This window comes from Glycine max, chromosome 17 (genome assembly GCF_000004515.6).
Source record: "Glycine max cultivar Williams 82 chromosome 17, Glycine_max_v4.0, whole genome shotgun sequence".
NCBI lineage: Eukaryota > Viridiplantae > Streptophyta > Magnoliopsida > Fabales > Fabaceae > Glycine > Glycine max.
In genome coordinates this window covers 27,448,462-27,463,270 of record NC_038253.2, presented here as the reverse complement: position 1 = coordinate 27,463,270, position 14,809 = coordinate 27,448,462, and the positions used below count along the sequence as shown (strand labels likewise).

Genomic DNA, 14,809 nt, shown 5'->3' with positions numbered 1-14,809 from the left:
AATGATAGCTTAACACTATTATATTAGGGGTGGCAATGTAATGACTTTAAAAAGAAAAGATACATTCGTAAATACAACAAACTTTAAAAAAAAATTATGAAATTTGTTCTATTTTTTTTATTTATAAGAATTGAACACAGTAGCATTAACCATGATACCGCAAATTTACAACACTAAAGCATCGGTTCAATGGGAGTTAGACCCTTTAATTTATTCCATTGTTATCAGTCCTATCAAGTATTTTTCATTCATAGTGCTGCTTAATCTGAAGGCGGGGGAAGGAAGCTTTAGCCTTTTTAAACTTGAAAACCAATCAAAGCCCCCAAAACACTGTTACACAGTCCTGAGTCTTGTCACTGCCTCCCTAAGGTCGCTGTCGCGCTACCTCCCTCGCTCAAGGCCTCAAAAAGCCCAAACAAAGCATATTCCAACAACCATTTGGTGGGAAACTCCGTTCTTTCATGCTTCTTCCCCGTTTCTCCCACCTCCTCCGCCACCCTCCTCCTCCTCTCCACGCCATGGCGCGTGCCGTCACGTGCGCCACTCAGCCCCCTCATTTCCACCGCTCATCCGGCATCGCTACCTCTCGCTGCGGCGTTTCTCTGCCCTCCAAATCCTCGCTTTTCGGCCGCACCTTTCACGCCCTCGCGCGGTGCGCGGGCGAAGAAGCAGCGACGCGGCGGCGGCCAGTGGCGGGAGTCCGCACCGAGCAGAGGGAGTACCGGAAGGCGAGGAGAAGAGCGCCGCCCAAGAGCAAAGGCAAGGAGCTTCAACTCTGCGTCGAGATTTGCATCGAAGAAGATTTGCCTGACGATCCTGAAATTTTGGTACTGCACACCGAAATTTTATGGTTTTTTTTATTCATTTTTAATTTATCTGTATTAGAAACTGAGTTGATAGGGTCATAACTAGTATCAAGTTTGCTTGCATGCATCATGCATGCTTGATTAGCAAGGTTTTAAATATCGGTCTGCATCAATGATTTGTGCCGCATCAAGGTTTTTTAACTGGCTGCGACCGCAATTGGCACCGTATTGGTCACATTTATCCGCGATTTGCCGTGATATTAACAAACACGACAAAACCACAACGCGACCACAACGGATATTTAAAACCTTGATGATTAGTTTTGCCTAATTGAAATCTTGTGAAATTGCTTGAGTTCTGGACTTAATTAGACACTTATTCAATATAGAGCTAAACACATGTAAGCTTATTGCATGTTAGAGCATCTCCAACCAATGGAAGTTCTTATGAGCAAGGTTTTTACATGTCTACGACCGTGACTGCAACTAAAAAAACCTTGCTTTTGAGGTTCTTAAGTTTAAGAACTGGTTTTTACTCAGGATCCATTGGAGGAGGTTGACATGATTTTCGACTGTATGCAACGGTTCTTATACAAGCAACTGGTTCTTATGATTGAAAAAAAAATCATGTGAGATGATTAAATTTGGGAGTGGGACCCATTTCATGTTCTTAAATGATTGTATTATTGGAGTAATTCTTAAATCTGATGTATCATGGTAGGATCCATTAAAAGTGAGTTAATAATCTTCACTTTAAGTGTATCAATGGAGGTGCTCTTAGAAGATTACAAGACAGCTTGATGAAACACTTGCTTAAGTGCTTATATGTTAAGTTCAAATAAACTCCATAATCCATATAAACTCTTATGTATCCTCTAGATTTTTTTTTTTTTTATGAATTTATGTGAAAAAGCAATGTTTGTATTGGAGTTCTGCATCATTCATTTTTTTTTGCCTCTTTGTTTTTACTGGGTACAGAGCATTGCAGAGTTGCTTCGACTAAATGTTCCAATGGCGATGAAACTAGCGTTTGATGGTTTGAAAGGTTTGGGGTATAAAACACGAGACACTGCTATAAGAGATGTTGGTGGGTTTGATAGTGTTGAGTTATCAGTACTTCTTTGCAATGATGAGTTTATACAAAAACTTAATAAGGAATGGAGAAATGAAGATCATGCCACGGATGTTCTGTCAATGTCGCAACATGTACCTGGGCTCAAGATTCCTATTGTAAGAATTGCATTGTCTTGCTGATTATAAATTGTGCAGGGTGTTGTATTGTATACAATAAATAAAGTTTAGAACTTATGTGTTGGGATGCTCACTATGTGATGAATTCCGTTGTTTACAGCTTATGTTGGGTGATATTATAATTTCGGTTGAGACAGCGGCAAGACAAGCCGAGGAAAGAGGACATACTCTTCTTGATGAGATCCGAATCCTCATGGTTTGTGTCATGATATTCTTACTATTTTCTCTCTGGTTCTGAACTTTATTGTGTTAGATTATGGTATGTCTTCTCCTGCCAGCATAAGTGGAAAGTGAGCTGGAGTTTCATTTACTTCTCAGCATGGGTGTGTACTAGTTCAAAAAGATAATACAATGAGCATGTTGGAATTTTTTCTTCTAATACTATGTCTACGTTGTGTGAACTGAAAGATGAACTTGAAAATATCAAATACTTTATCTTTTTGCAGGTTCATGGCTTGTTACATCTTTTGGGATTTGATCATGAAATAAGTGAAGAGGCTGAAGTAGAAATGGAAAGAGAGGAGGACATCCTTTTAAAGAGTCTTGATTGGAAAGGAAAAGGGCTAATAAAGAGTGCATGTGATGCTGAAACAAATTCAAATTTTTACCCAGACAGTTCAGATGGTAATTGTATTTTTTACTAGTATGCCTTAGCAATCCTCAACTTGACTAATTTTTTGGTTATGTTTCCTTTCCTCTAATTCAAGTAACTATCACTTGCATAAAATGTGTATGGGGAAATAATCTTATAGATGAATTGTCAAAAGACAGGAAGAAAGAAGGCAGTCTTAGATTTTACAAACCAAAGTTCAGCTATATCTTCTGTGATATGGATGGTAAGATTGCAGCAAAGCACACTCTTTATATATTCCTTAGTCTTTTATCTAGATTTTAATAGACTCCTGTATTATATACAAAGGAACATTGCTGAACAGCAAAAGTCAAATTTCTTCTACAACTGCCAATGCTTTGAGAGAGGCGACATCCAGGGGTGTGAAAATTGTGATAGCTACTGGAAAAGTAAGATTAATATATCCATTCTTTGTCAGGTGTCATATTAATATCGATTATTTATTCTATACCGGATAATAGATATCAATCCTTGGTTTCTGCCACTGCTATGTATCTTGATCTATTTTCTAATATAAACTTAGACATTCATATGGTTGAAAATATGTTCTGATCTTTAGTTTTGAAATTTGGGAAATAGGCTCGTCCAGCTGTGATAGACATTTTTAAGATGGTAGATTTAGCTGGAAAAGATGGCATTGTTTCAGAATTTTCTCCTGGGGTTTTCTTACAGGTAATTTTTCTGTACCCTTTTGATGTTAATGATGCTTTTTGATTTAGCCAGGCTGTCCTTATATGTAACCGAAAGCATTATTGAGTATTATAACCCCTTCTCTTACATATTCGTACATTTGTTTGTGTATAACAATTTTGCATACATGTAAACACCTATTCAATATTCTCTATCAAAATTTACTATAAATAGTTTTGCTACCTAAATGTCATTAAAATAGCCCAGCAATAGATTTTAGAAATAGTAACAGTCTGTTACTTTAAGGAAATGTTTTTTGTTTTCAATAATAATTACAAAAATCCTACATTGTTTTCTCTTTGTTTTCTATTTTGAAGTATTTGTCAGTTAATTATTACTGTAAAATTATTTTAAAGCACAGCGATGCAACTAGAAAACAAAGTGGCATTTTTCTAATTATTAGTAAAAACAGAAAATATTTCCTTAGACCAAATAGACGATAAAGTTGCCAAAGCCATATTAATCACTACATGGATATCTGTTATTTGATGAAAGTGAAATGACCTTGAGGATGACATTATGGAGATTTCATAGAATGAGTAATGGATAACCACAAATGTAGGCTTTTACTATGAATTTTTTATATATGCTATCTATTAATATTTTCTTCCACATGCCTAGATTAATATGTCAATACTTCATTCTCTTCAGATCTAATTATATGAAAAATACATACTAGAACTCTGGCTCTGTCCTGATTGAACTGTATGAGTTCCATATCTTTCTGTATATTATGTATTTATATGTCCATACAGCCATACATATATGATATGTACTAGGACTTTAGTTCAGAGTTCAGACCAACTTTCAAAGAGAATTTTACTTCGCTCCTATGTTATTTATGGCGGGTTATAGGGCCAGCCAAAAATCCATCATATAAATATGGCACATGCAGGATATGGAGGAAACATGGTGGACAGAAGCAACACCACTTAATGACTCTTTTCTTTTTCTCATTTTCCGCATTCTGCCTAGTATAGGTTCTAGGCTTTCCAACCCCTGAAGCCTCATAAATAGTTTCCTAATTCCATGTGCTATCATCATCTGAAACTGGCTCATTCCTATAATCTTCATTATTATGCTCTGTCTCTCCCACTAATTACTTGCTAGTTGCTACACTCATAAATGTTATAGAGTGCAATTGGATCAATTTCATTTCTGTGATCAGGTCTTTATCTGAGCTGTTGGTTATATTTGGCACAAATCAAATCATGCAGACTTTTGTGGTCAATCCTATTTCTCTCTCTGGATATAATTAAAGAATTATTTTTTCCCTATAACAAAATAGTATACTTGGCCATCAAAATAATTTAAAAATAATATTATGAGTTATGAGTATTGCTCAGATATACTCCAATTGGGTTCACATCCCAATGCACTAGATGTCAAGCTTGATCTTGATAGTTAGCGTCTGTAAAATTGACGTTGATTGGCCATACATTTGCCTCTGTTCTGCTTCTGGTCTTCCCTGACCTATGACCATTTTCTAGCAAACTTGCCGCTCTGTCTGGCCCTCCATGACTTTTGCTGCCATGCTCCGTTCTTTCCCTGACTTCCTGCATTGTTCTTGTGAAATATACGTTTAGGATATGATTGATATGCTTTACTTTTATAGCTGAAATTAGAGATTTCCTTATTTATTATTCATTATTAGGTTTCCCTATTTATGTGTCCATTCTTGTTATAAATAAAGGCATTGTGTGTGGTAATAACACAACACAATAAATTACTCTTTTTAAAGTTCTGTTTTTTAATCTCTCTAAAACAGGTCTTTCAGCTTGCTGTGGTCTCTTCTAAGTTTTAGCCTTTAGGGTCCATTCGGTAGAATGGAAAGAAATGGAAAGAAAGTGAATTGAGATAAAAGTTTTGAATTAAAGTAGGGTGTAAAAGTGTGGGTCCCACATTAATTTTCTGCTCATTTCTCTGCAAACAAACACTCCCTTAATTTTTTTTTTCTCTCTCTAATTGGTTAGATAATGGCCATTCTATTACCAGCTATAGCATTTTCAGGGTTGGTCACTCCGTGCCGCTATTTGGGATTGACAACTATGGTGCTAAGGCCTGCCCTTGTATTATATCTCTAACAAGAGCAAAATAAAAAAGTTAGGAAGGGGGAAAAATCCGTTTATTTTTAAAAAAATTGTAACAAATCTCACCATATTTTTAAAGATTTCTAAAACTATACCATTGAAATCCCTGAAATTTGTAAAATCAGATAATTTCCTGCTTGCTAATATCCTAAGTGAAAGATTTAATTAATAGACCATATCATATCCTTTTTTGTAACATTCCAGATACACTGAATGAGGCCAGCTTCCTTTCAAATGCAACGAAAGGATATTTGGAAGAGAAAAACATACCTAATTGCTTATGTAACTCTTATTATAGACATGGTGGTCATCAGAACAACCAGAGTAAGAAGTCGTGTATAATACAGGTTCTTTTGGCAGTTTGACCTATCTATGCATGGATTTTTCACCATAAAGATGTTGTCGCCACTAAACTATATAATTCTTCTTTGATGGAAGCTTAATATTGATTCACTAAAACTATATCATCAGTGCATTTTAAAGCACAATAGAAATTCAAAGGGTACATGGCCTAAATTGATAAAATCAATAAATTGATGAATATAGCATTGTATTGTTTAATTGAATAACCAACACCATGAAGTGTCTGTCTTTAATTTTGTATATAACTGTTCCTCTTTCATAGTTTCTTTGTTGCAGGTTGCTTTTTATTTTCATGTGCCTTATATTCCATACCACATGATTCCAGGGATTGCTTGTTTATGGAAGACAAGGTCGGGAAATATTTAGGAGCAACTTAGATCCAAATGTCTGTAGAGAGGTAACTTTTTTAGCCAATTAGCCCTCCTTATTCATTTCCTGGAACAACTTTTCCTCTAGAAGAAACAACAAATACTTTATTAAATTTCAGCATGTTATGCTATACTACTGCTTTGTCCTTTTGGACCTGGTTGCAAAAGTCAGCTATGGCTTTTTTGACTGTGTAGTGTTTATCACTGTATCCCCTAATTGCTTATGTAACTCTTAGTGACCAGCTTAAGTTTGTCTGACTAAAATTTTTTCAAGTTTTGCTTTCTTTTTACTCAAACGAGAAAAGGATAACATTTTTGATCTGGCACACTTTCAGGAACCTGTGGAATTACTTTCTTATGCAGTTTTCTACATAACAAAAAGATTGAGGATTCCAACTTTCAAATCTGAATATATGATTACTTATTCAGGACTTTCATTCTTGTCGTTGTATGAAAGAAAGAACTGTGTTTCTGTAACATGCAGGCTTGTCTTTACTCTTTGGAGAATAAGGTTCCACTTATTGCATTTTGTGAAGGGCGCTGCTTAACCCTATTTCATGATCCATTAGTTGATTCACTGCATACAATATACCATGAACCAAAGGTATCTATTTTTTTATACGCTTCGTTTCATTCTATTTGTCTATTTACTTTGTGTCTTAGCCAGCGATACTTTAACAGGCTGAGGTCATGCCTTCTGTTGAACATCTATTAGCTTCTGCTGACATACAGGTATTCACTAGGACAAATCCTTGCTCTCTAGTTTCAGCTTTTGATTACTTATGCATGGACGCTGAACGATAGCATTCTTAACAATTCATTACAGGTAGCTATTCACTGCTCACTAAAGGTCTTTCATGCCAGCAAAGGAGCAATGACTTATAATTTGTAGTTTGACATTTAACCTTAGAAGTACATTTTTATTTTCCTTTGAAGGTGCCCATATAGTTTTATTGCGTCAAGTAAATATTGCATGAATTTGTGTTTGACTGCACCCTGTCCTCAAATAGAACTCCTTATGAGCATAACTAAATCTATTATGATTGCTTGTCAGTTGGGGTAACACTTATGATAGAATAGATGGCAGAAACCCGCCTTAGTTGTTTTGGGCATGTGTAGAGAAAACTTGCTGAAGTCTTGGTAAGGATGGTGTATCAAAACCGTTAAGAAGGACTTAGAGGTCAATAGATTGTCTGTAGACAAGATTTATGGCATCATTTGATCCTTGTAGCCAATTCCACAAAGTAAGAAATGGCTTGGTTGTTGTTGTTGGTGGTGCTTCCGTTTTTTGTTCACTTTTCACATTTAGATATTGCAATTGCTGACACTTTACATTTGATTCTACAGAAAATGATTTTCTTAGACACTGACCAGAGGGTGGAATGTTACCTTGCGGCCGTACTGGTCAGATGCAACAAAAGGTCGTGCCTCTGTTGTTCAAGCTGTGCCATACATGCTGGAAATTGTACCTGTGGGAACATCGAAAGGGAATGGAGTAAAAGTGCTGCTAGATCATTTTGGGGTTACTGCTAAGGAGGTACCACAAATATCAGTTCACCTTACATTGATTGCATTATCTGTCTCTCCAAGACTTCTGACAGTAACATTATTCACTCACAAAAATGGAAGGGGTGGTAATATTTGAGTTAAAAGTAGGAGTGCCATTGTCGTAAAAGTTGAGATTTTTTTAAAATTTAATATGATTCATAAAATGAGTCTAATAAAATTTCTCTAAAAAAGGCTATGTTTAATATAATTTACAAATGATATACTTATAATTAGCATGATGAATTCTGAATATTGATTTTAAAAGAAATAGAATGCTTTAAAAAGAACATAGGCAAATAGAATACACATGTATGTGTGTGTACTTTAATGGTTTTCATTATTATTATAATAATCATTTAAAAATATTTATTATTCTTTCTGATTTTTAAATAATTTTTTTCTTTCTTTATATGGCTAAAACTTATATAAATTTTCAATTTTTTTAATTTTATAAAATTAGTTTAATCTTTTTTCTCTTTTTTTTGTTTTATTTTTTAATATTTTTTTGGTGTCTGGTCCAAGATACTATTTTTATTATTATTATTTTCTATTGTTTATTTGTCTTTTTTTGATAAATTATTTTACAATTTTTAATAATTACAACAATATTTAAATATTTTTTATTTTTTAGTATTTATATACTTTTTTATGCTAATAATGATAATTTTTTTATCAATTATAATATTACTTAGTATTAATATTTAAGTCTGGATATTTATTATCTTGTTATAATATTACTTCATTACTTTTATTTAATAAAATTTTATTATTTTATTTTTGTCTAATTTTGATCATTTATTTTTTCTATAATATATGAATATTATATTCATTTCAAAAGGCTACTGTTTTGCCAGATTTATATATTTCATTATAATATATTCGGATCTTTTAGTAATCGTGTTTTTAGAGATTAATCACTGTAGATACAGCTGCTATATATATATATATATATAGCAGTTGAATTTTTTTTTGGTTACAATACAGCAGGTGAATGACATTTTTCCCGATCTATTTTTTATTGTTTAAATGTAAACTGTTAGATTCTAGCTAAGTTTTCCATGGCAAGATTTCATGATTGCATTTGGCAGTGTGGCATATTTCTTTTGAATTTTATTAATCAGAGATGTTTATAGTATATTGCTGATTTGAGGTGTCAAGTCTTATAATTTATTAGTGTATGCGTATAGAATTCCTTCTTTTTATTCGTTCTAATTTTTTTTAAGTGCAGATAATGGCTATTGGTGATGGGGAAAATGATATGGAGATGCTTGAGCTGGCTTCTCTAGGCATTGCACTTAGTAATGGATCAGAGAAGACCAAAGCCGTTGCTAATGTAATTGGTTTAAGCAATGATGAAGATGGTGCAGCAGATGCCATCTACCGGTATGCATTCTGAGCAAGAGAAGGCTACAATAAGCATTTCATTCAAATTTTGTTGTCGGGGTTTAAGCTATCACCCCTGATTAATTATTTTTTTTCCCATTTATTTTCTTTCACAAAAAGTTGAAGATGAGGAAAGCATAGTTATTAGAATCTTACATTACATTATTCGAATCTTATGATTCAATACAATTCAGCTACCTACCGATTCTTATCATAAGATGAATCTTAAATGACTTTGTATCTTGAGATACATGAATGAATTAGTGTAATTTTCGTATCATTGATTCGATTCAACGATTGGTTCTATGATCCATATTTTCACTTTTCTTTCACTAACACATGAAAAAAAATTGAAAAGTCACTTAAATTGTTGAATTGAAGGAACACTTCTGAACTTAGCCTATTTGATTATTCCTCTACTTATTGTCACTAACTCATTCAATACATATACTATACTTAACTATTTAATTTTTTTTTTTCTGTTCTAAATTAGAAGTTTCAAAAACACGTAACTAATAATATTGTTTTGTGAGGTTTTTGGTTAACTTGTTTCATCTATCTCCAGTTTAAAATCTTACATTGAACATTATATGTCATCTATATGATATATTTTTAGTAATTTTTCATTGTCTTTGAATCTATTCGATGCAAATTATGATTTATGATTCAAAAATTAGCTCAATGATTCACGATTTGAATTTTGATTTGATAATCTTGGAGGAAAGTATGCCATGCCATCATTTATCTCGATCATCATAAGAATTAGTAACTAATCCTTCTTTTATTAAGTTTTCAAAGGGTTTATGTAATTATGTCCAAAGGCATGGCATCTTTGCTTCCTCTTATACGATATGAATTATGAAGGAAAATTCAGGCTGTTATCGTGAATATTATTTTGGGTTATATGCATCTGCCATGGAAATATTAACTTATCGGTCATGGCATTTTTTGTTGGAGTTTGTTAGGTGCACCCAAGCATTATTGTTGGTACACCTAGCATTCTAAAAAAATGATAAAATTGTTCTTGCTTGGTTTCTCTTATGGATCAAGTTGATTTGTAAGTTGATCCATAAGAGACTTACGGATAATTTACGGATCAAGTTGATCTGTAAGAAGAAAAAATAATAATTTATTTTATAATATAATTTATAAAGATATTTATTTCATTAATTATAATATAATTAAATATAATTATTTATTTATTAATTATAATATATTTATAAATATTGATTTATTATAAATAATTAATTTTTTAATATTTTTTTTAGAATAAATTGGTTTAGAACATAATATTAAAATACTTACTCAGTCCCATTATAATTATTGTTTAAGGTTATTTTATACATATTAATAAAAATCAATAAATATATAAAAGATAATAATAATTTTATAAAATTAATATTATCATCATTAATTTATTTTTTATTTTTATAATTAATCATATCATTAATATTATAAAGAATATAAAAAAATAATTAGTATTATATTAAAAATTAAAATACTAACTACTTTATAATACATTTTTTTACATGATCATTAGTATAAGTGGAAAAATAGTAATTATAAGAGAATTTAAAAATATTAGTATGTTATATAAAATAAGGATCTTAGATAACGAATGATGTCCATTTTTTGTTTAATTTTTTTTGTACGAAAATATTAATTTAATTTTTTGTATGACCTCTACTCATGATGTCCATTTTTTGTTTAATTTATTTTTTTCTACACCCTTTTCAACTTCTTTATTTCAATTATATTTCAAATTTTTATTTATTAGTTGGTAAACTAAGTTAACTAGACCATTTATAATAATTTACATATATTATAACTAAGTTAACTAGACCATTTTAATAACACGCGTGTATATAGACTCAAATGGAATACACAATCAATGGAAATAAATAAAACTAACATTACTAATGAAAATACATAAAACCAACAATACTCATGAAATGGGTTCATGTACAATATATGTATATACATGGAATATCAATATAAAATATGTACATAAACTACGCCTGATCCGTGCGCTGCCTGCGTCTAGACCTAACATATACTAGATGGTCTTGTGTCACACTCCTGGCCAACCTGAGGCATTCTTCGATCACCTCATGTGTCGATGAGCCAGGCGTGACCACCCCTAGACTCAGATGGCGCTCCAACCTCTTAGCAATGTCATCAAAAACTTCTTGTTACATACAAAACAAACTGATTACACAAATTATTATGCAAATATTGAGGTAAATGACGTAAATTATTAGTATTACTTACCACTGCATGTCTAGGCTCCTCTGCAGATGTCGACGATGCTCCTGGCTCCGGCACGTGAGGGATATCCGTCTGCGGGGCCTGAGGGACGACTCGGGGCTGCAGGGCGTGACCATGAGGCAGAGGATCTAATGCGTGGCTTGGTGTCATGAAAGGATGGGAGATGCGGAAGAACCAATCCATGTAGTCATTGGAACACTGGTCTGACACAACGCACACCTCACCTGTTGGAACGATATGATCCTCGTAGTGCATCCACCTGTCGTGTATATCATCATACGAGACCCATGAATCGACAGGAGGAGCAGGAATGGTCTGCGTGTAGCCAAACTGCCGCACGACCCTCTCCGTTCGGTAATAAACAGCAACAGACCCCAGCGCAAGAGACCGGAATAGCACAATCTGACGTGGAAGTCCCGGACCTCCCGGTGCTCCCCATAAGGGATTCAACAGACATCCGGAATCCGGAGTCGGTCCAAGTGCTCCCTGTACGTTGGCGTACGAATGCTCTTCACGGTCTTCTTGGTCGCAATCCACCTACACGCACGCGGAGAATCCTCGTCGTACTCCTGATCAGCAGTGGAGTCCGCGACTAACGGAAAGTGCTCGTAAATCCAGCACGACAGATGTAACATCAAAATTATAAACATTAATAATGAAAGTGTAACAAAATTTAAAGTTGAACATTGTTGAGGCTGAACGAATAAAAAACATATTTGTTACCTGCAGCAGTGTGATGTAACCGCCAAGCTGTCGGTTGTGGCTCATAGATGCATCGTTCAGCTGGTCGTACATATGCACCAAAGCAGCCACTCCCCAGGCGTACCTCTCCGTCATACTGAGGTCATGAAGGGCCTCCAAGTAGACAACATGGACATTGGTTGCACTCTTGTTAGCAAATAGAGTGCAACCCAGAAGATGAAGTAGATATGCGCGAGCCGCAGCTGTCCAATGACCTGCCTGGCATCGGCGCTCATATATATCACGTGCCCATTGTAGGCGTACGTATGGTCCACGACACTGGGCTGTCTCAGCCATAACAGACTCTACAGAGACCATCAATAAGTCCACCAGCATCTGAATCGCATCGTCCACATACAAGGGCTCAAAAGCGTGTAAGTCGCCAATCACGGGAAGATGAAGAAGCGAGGACACGTCGTCCAACGTGATGGTGAGCTCTCCCACCGGGAGATGGAAACTAGACGTCTCCCAGTGCCACCGCTCGACAAACGCGGACAAAAGTCCTCGATCGCCGGTGTCTACCGAACACGTGATCAGAGGACTTAGTCCTGTTTCAGCAACAAGTCCCTCAATGGCAGGGGCAGGCCTGCCTAAACTGTGGACCTTCCTCCCATGAGAGGATAGCTTCAATTCAGGACGCTCCTGAATTGAAGTATAAAGGAACGCAAAATTCGTTAAAATCATCATTTAAAGGAAAACTAATTTCAATCATAAAGTATAATTTACAAGTAACTAAAAATAAATAGTATAAATACCTCTCCCGTCCATACGCTGCAAGCAACGTGATCCGCATACTGGGTCAACACGGATGGGTCGCTCGGACCACCCGGAAATCCCTCATGCTCATCCTCAACAGCCTCTGCGCCTGTGTCCGCAGGAATGTTTGCCACAACGTCCTCTACAGCAGCTGGTGCCTCCATCGAGTCATCCTGAACATCTGGCTCATCGTGCGCCACAGTCACAGCGACTCACTGCCTCCGTGCGGATGCAGTAGGCCGTCGACGCTGCAGAGCATCATTGGAATCATCACGATCTCCTCTGCCCACACCTCTGCCAGTAACCTAACCTAAGGCACGACCTAATCCTCTGGTCCTAACCATGATCTGCAAATGAGTACCGCAAATTCAATCACCAATTTCATTCACTCAAAGTAACGCAAATTTCACGTGGTTGATCTAAACTACAATATACTTGACCCTAATGATGATAAGTCTTCTCATCAGCAAGTTTCATATAATCTAGCCTTCATGTACACTTGTGGTTCATGAAAAGTTTCGTATAAGCTAGCAAGTACCAAAGAATTGTTCATGAGAAGCCTTCATGAATAAGCAAGTACCAAAGAATTGTTCTAGACATGGGAGTGATAAATATGTAAAGTTTGATGTTCATATTAATGATGATGAAGATAATTTGAGTGAACCAGATCAGACAGAGTTTGTGGGAACTTTTGTTAATTTGTTCCATGGACAAGGCCATAATATCAAAGTAACAAGTTTTAAGGTAGGGATATCGAAAGTGCTCGATTGTTTAGAAGTTGAAGAAGACGATGTTGTGCTAGTTACTTTGGTGCCTAAGGTTGGAAAAGGAGATGTCATCATAGGAGGCATCAAAGTTGAGTTTATTTCAAAGTACAAGGATTAGTTTTGTTGTTGTGTGTGCATCTCGAGCTCGTACACTTTCTTGGCATGCCAAATTAACAACAAAGACTTGAAAGAAAATGTTAGCAAGATGGGTCAACAAAGCTGAGTCATTTTCAATCCATGAACTAAAACTAAAGACAGAACCACATCATGATAGACACCAAATCTTTGTGAACTCTCACATCATGATAGACAAAATCATTCTCAATTATGATTCCTTGTCCTATGCTGAAATTTAGTTATTTGAGAATTAGTACTGGTCTCTAGTGTAAAATATTCAGACTTTAGGTCCATTCTTACTAATCCATTCTGGGAAAGAACTTGAACAAGTGCAGAGGAAGACAAAAACAACTACGAATCCGAGAGAGTTAGAGGATTGAGTGAAGGAATAAAATAGCTAACTTGAACAAGTGCAGAAGAGGACTTAAATTCTTACTAAAATGTACAAATTTGGAGGACTCTAGTAGAAGTAACCCACTGCAACCTCATCACTAAAGACGTAGAGAGGGGGAGACTACTTTAAACTAATTCAATTTCCATAACATGTTCACTTCATTATGATATCAATGTCAATTCCCTCCCTTGTTGGCTACCACAACTAGGACCATTCCTTGTTATACTGCTTGTGACAATTCCATCTAAGAACAATATATATTAATATATAGAACAATATTGATGTTCAGTCTGAAATAGAAATAAGAACAGCTAGTAAAAGCTGCAATCATTATAGGATTTGAATTAATTGTTCTCCTAACCCTCATAAAACTTTCTCTCTAAATGTTTTCTATATACACTAATTGATTATCCTTATAGCATTCTATCTAGAAATAATCCACATTGACCAATATGTTTTTGTTGACCAGTTCTATAAAAAGCTAATAATGCTAGTCCTAAATATGTTGTGAACGTTGAAATTGAAGTTAGTAGTGTGACCACCGGATAATGAATGTTTTCTCCTTTTAAGACATGAATAAAATTCAATGTCTTTGTTCAAAGCAAAGGAGGTTGGGCTGCTTTTTGAAGAATGAAA

The 14,809-nt window shown here is 34.9% G+C and overlaps 2 protein-coding genes across 2 annotated transcripts; one reads left to right on the top strand and one right to left on the bottom strand.

The window, feature by feature from the left end:
• The first annotated feature begins 236 nt into the window (after nt 1-236).
• LOC100803046 (endoribonuclease YBEY, chloroplastic-like) lies at nt 237-9,410 on the top strand. The gene is given in 13 exon segments (XM_026126500.2): nt 237-827; nt 1,785-2,036; nt 2,158-2,253; nt 2,504-2,681; nt 2,825-2,893; nt 2,977-3,077; nt 3,268-3,360; nt 6,157-6,228; nt 6,684-6,803; nt 6,881-6,931; nt 7,547-7,567; nt 7,569-7,736; nt 8,976-9,410. Coding segments are annotated over 13 exon segments (1,755 nt in total). The 5' UTR covers nt 237-461; the 3' UTR covers nt 9,144-9,410.
• Nucleotides 9,411-11,142: 1,732 nt separating this feature from the next.
• LOC102661089 (protein MAIN-LIKE 1-like) lies at nt 11,143-13,059 on the bottom strand. Its single transcript, XM_006601515.1, has 4 exons — nt 12,895-13,059; nt 12,122-12,781; nt 11,402-11,935; nt 11,143-11,295 (listed from the first exon to the last, which is right to left on the bottom strand). The coding sequence occupies exons 1-4, from the start codon at nt 13,057-13,059 to the stop codon at nt 11,143-11,145; spliced, it is 1,512 nt and encodes a 503-aa protein (XP_006601578.1).
• Between the last annotated feature and the right edge of the window lie 1,750 nt (nt 13,060-14,809).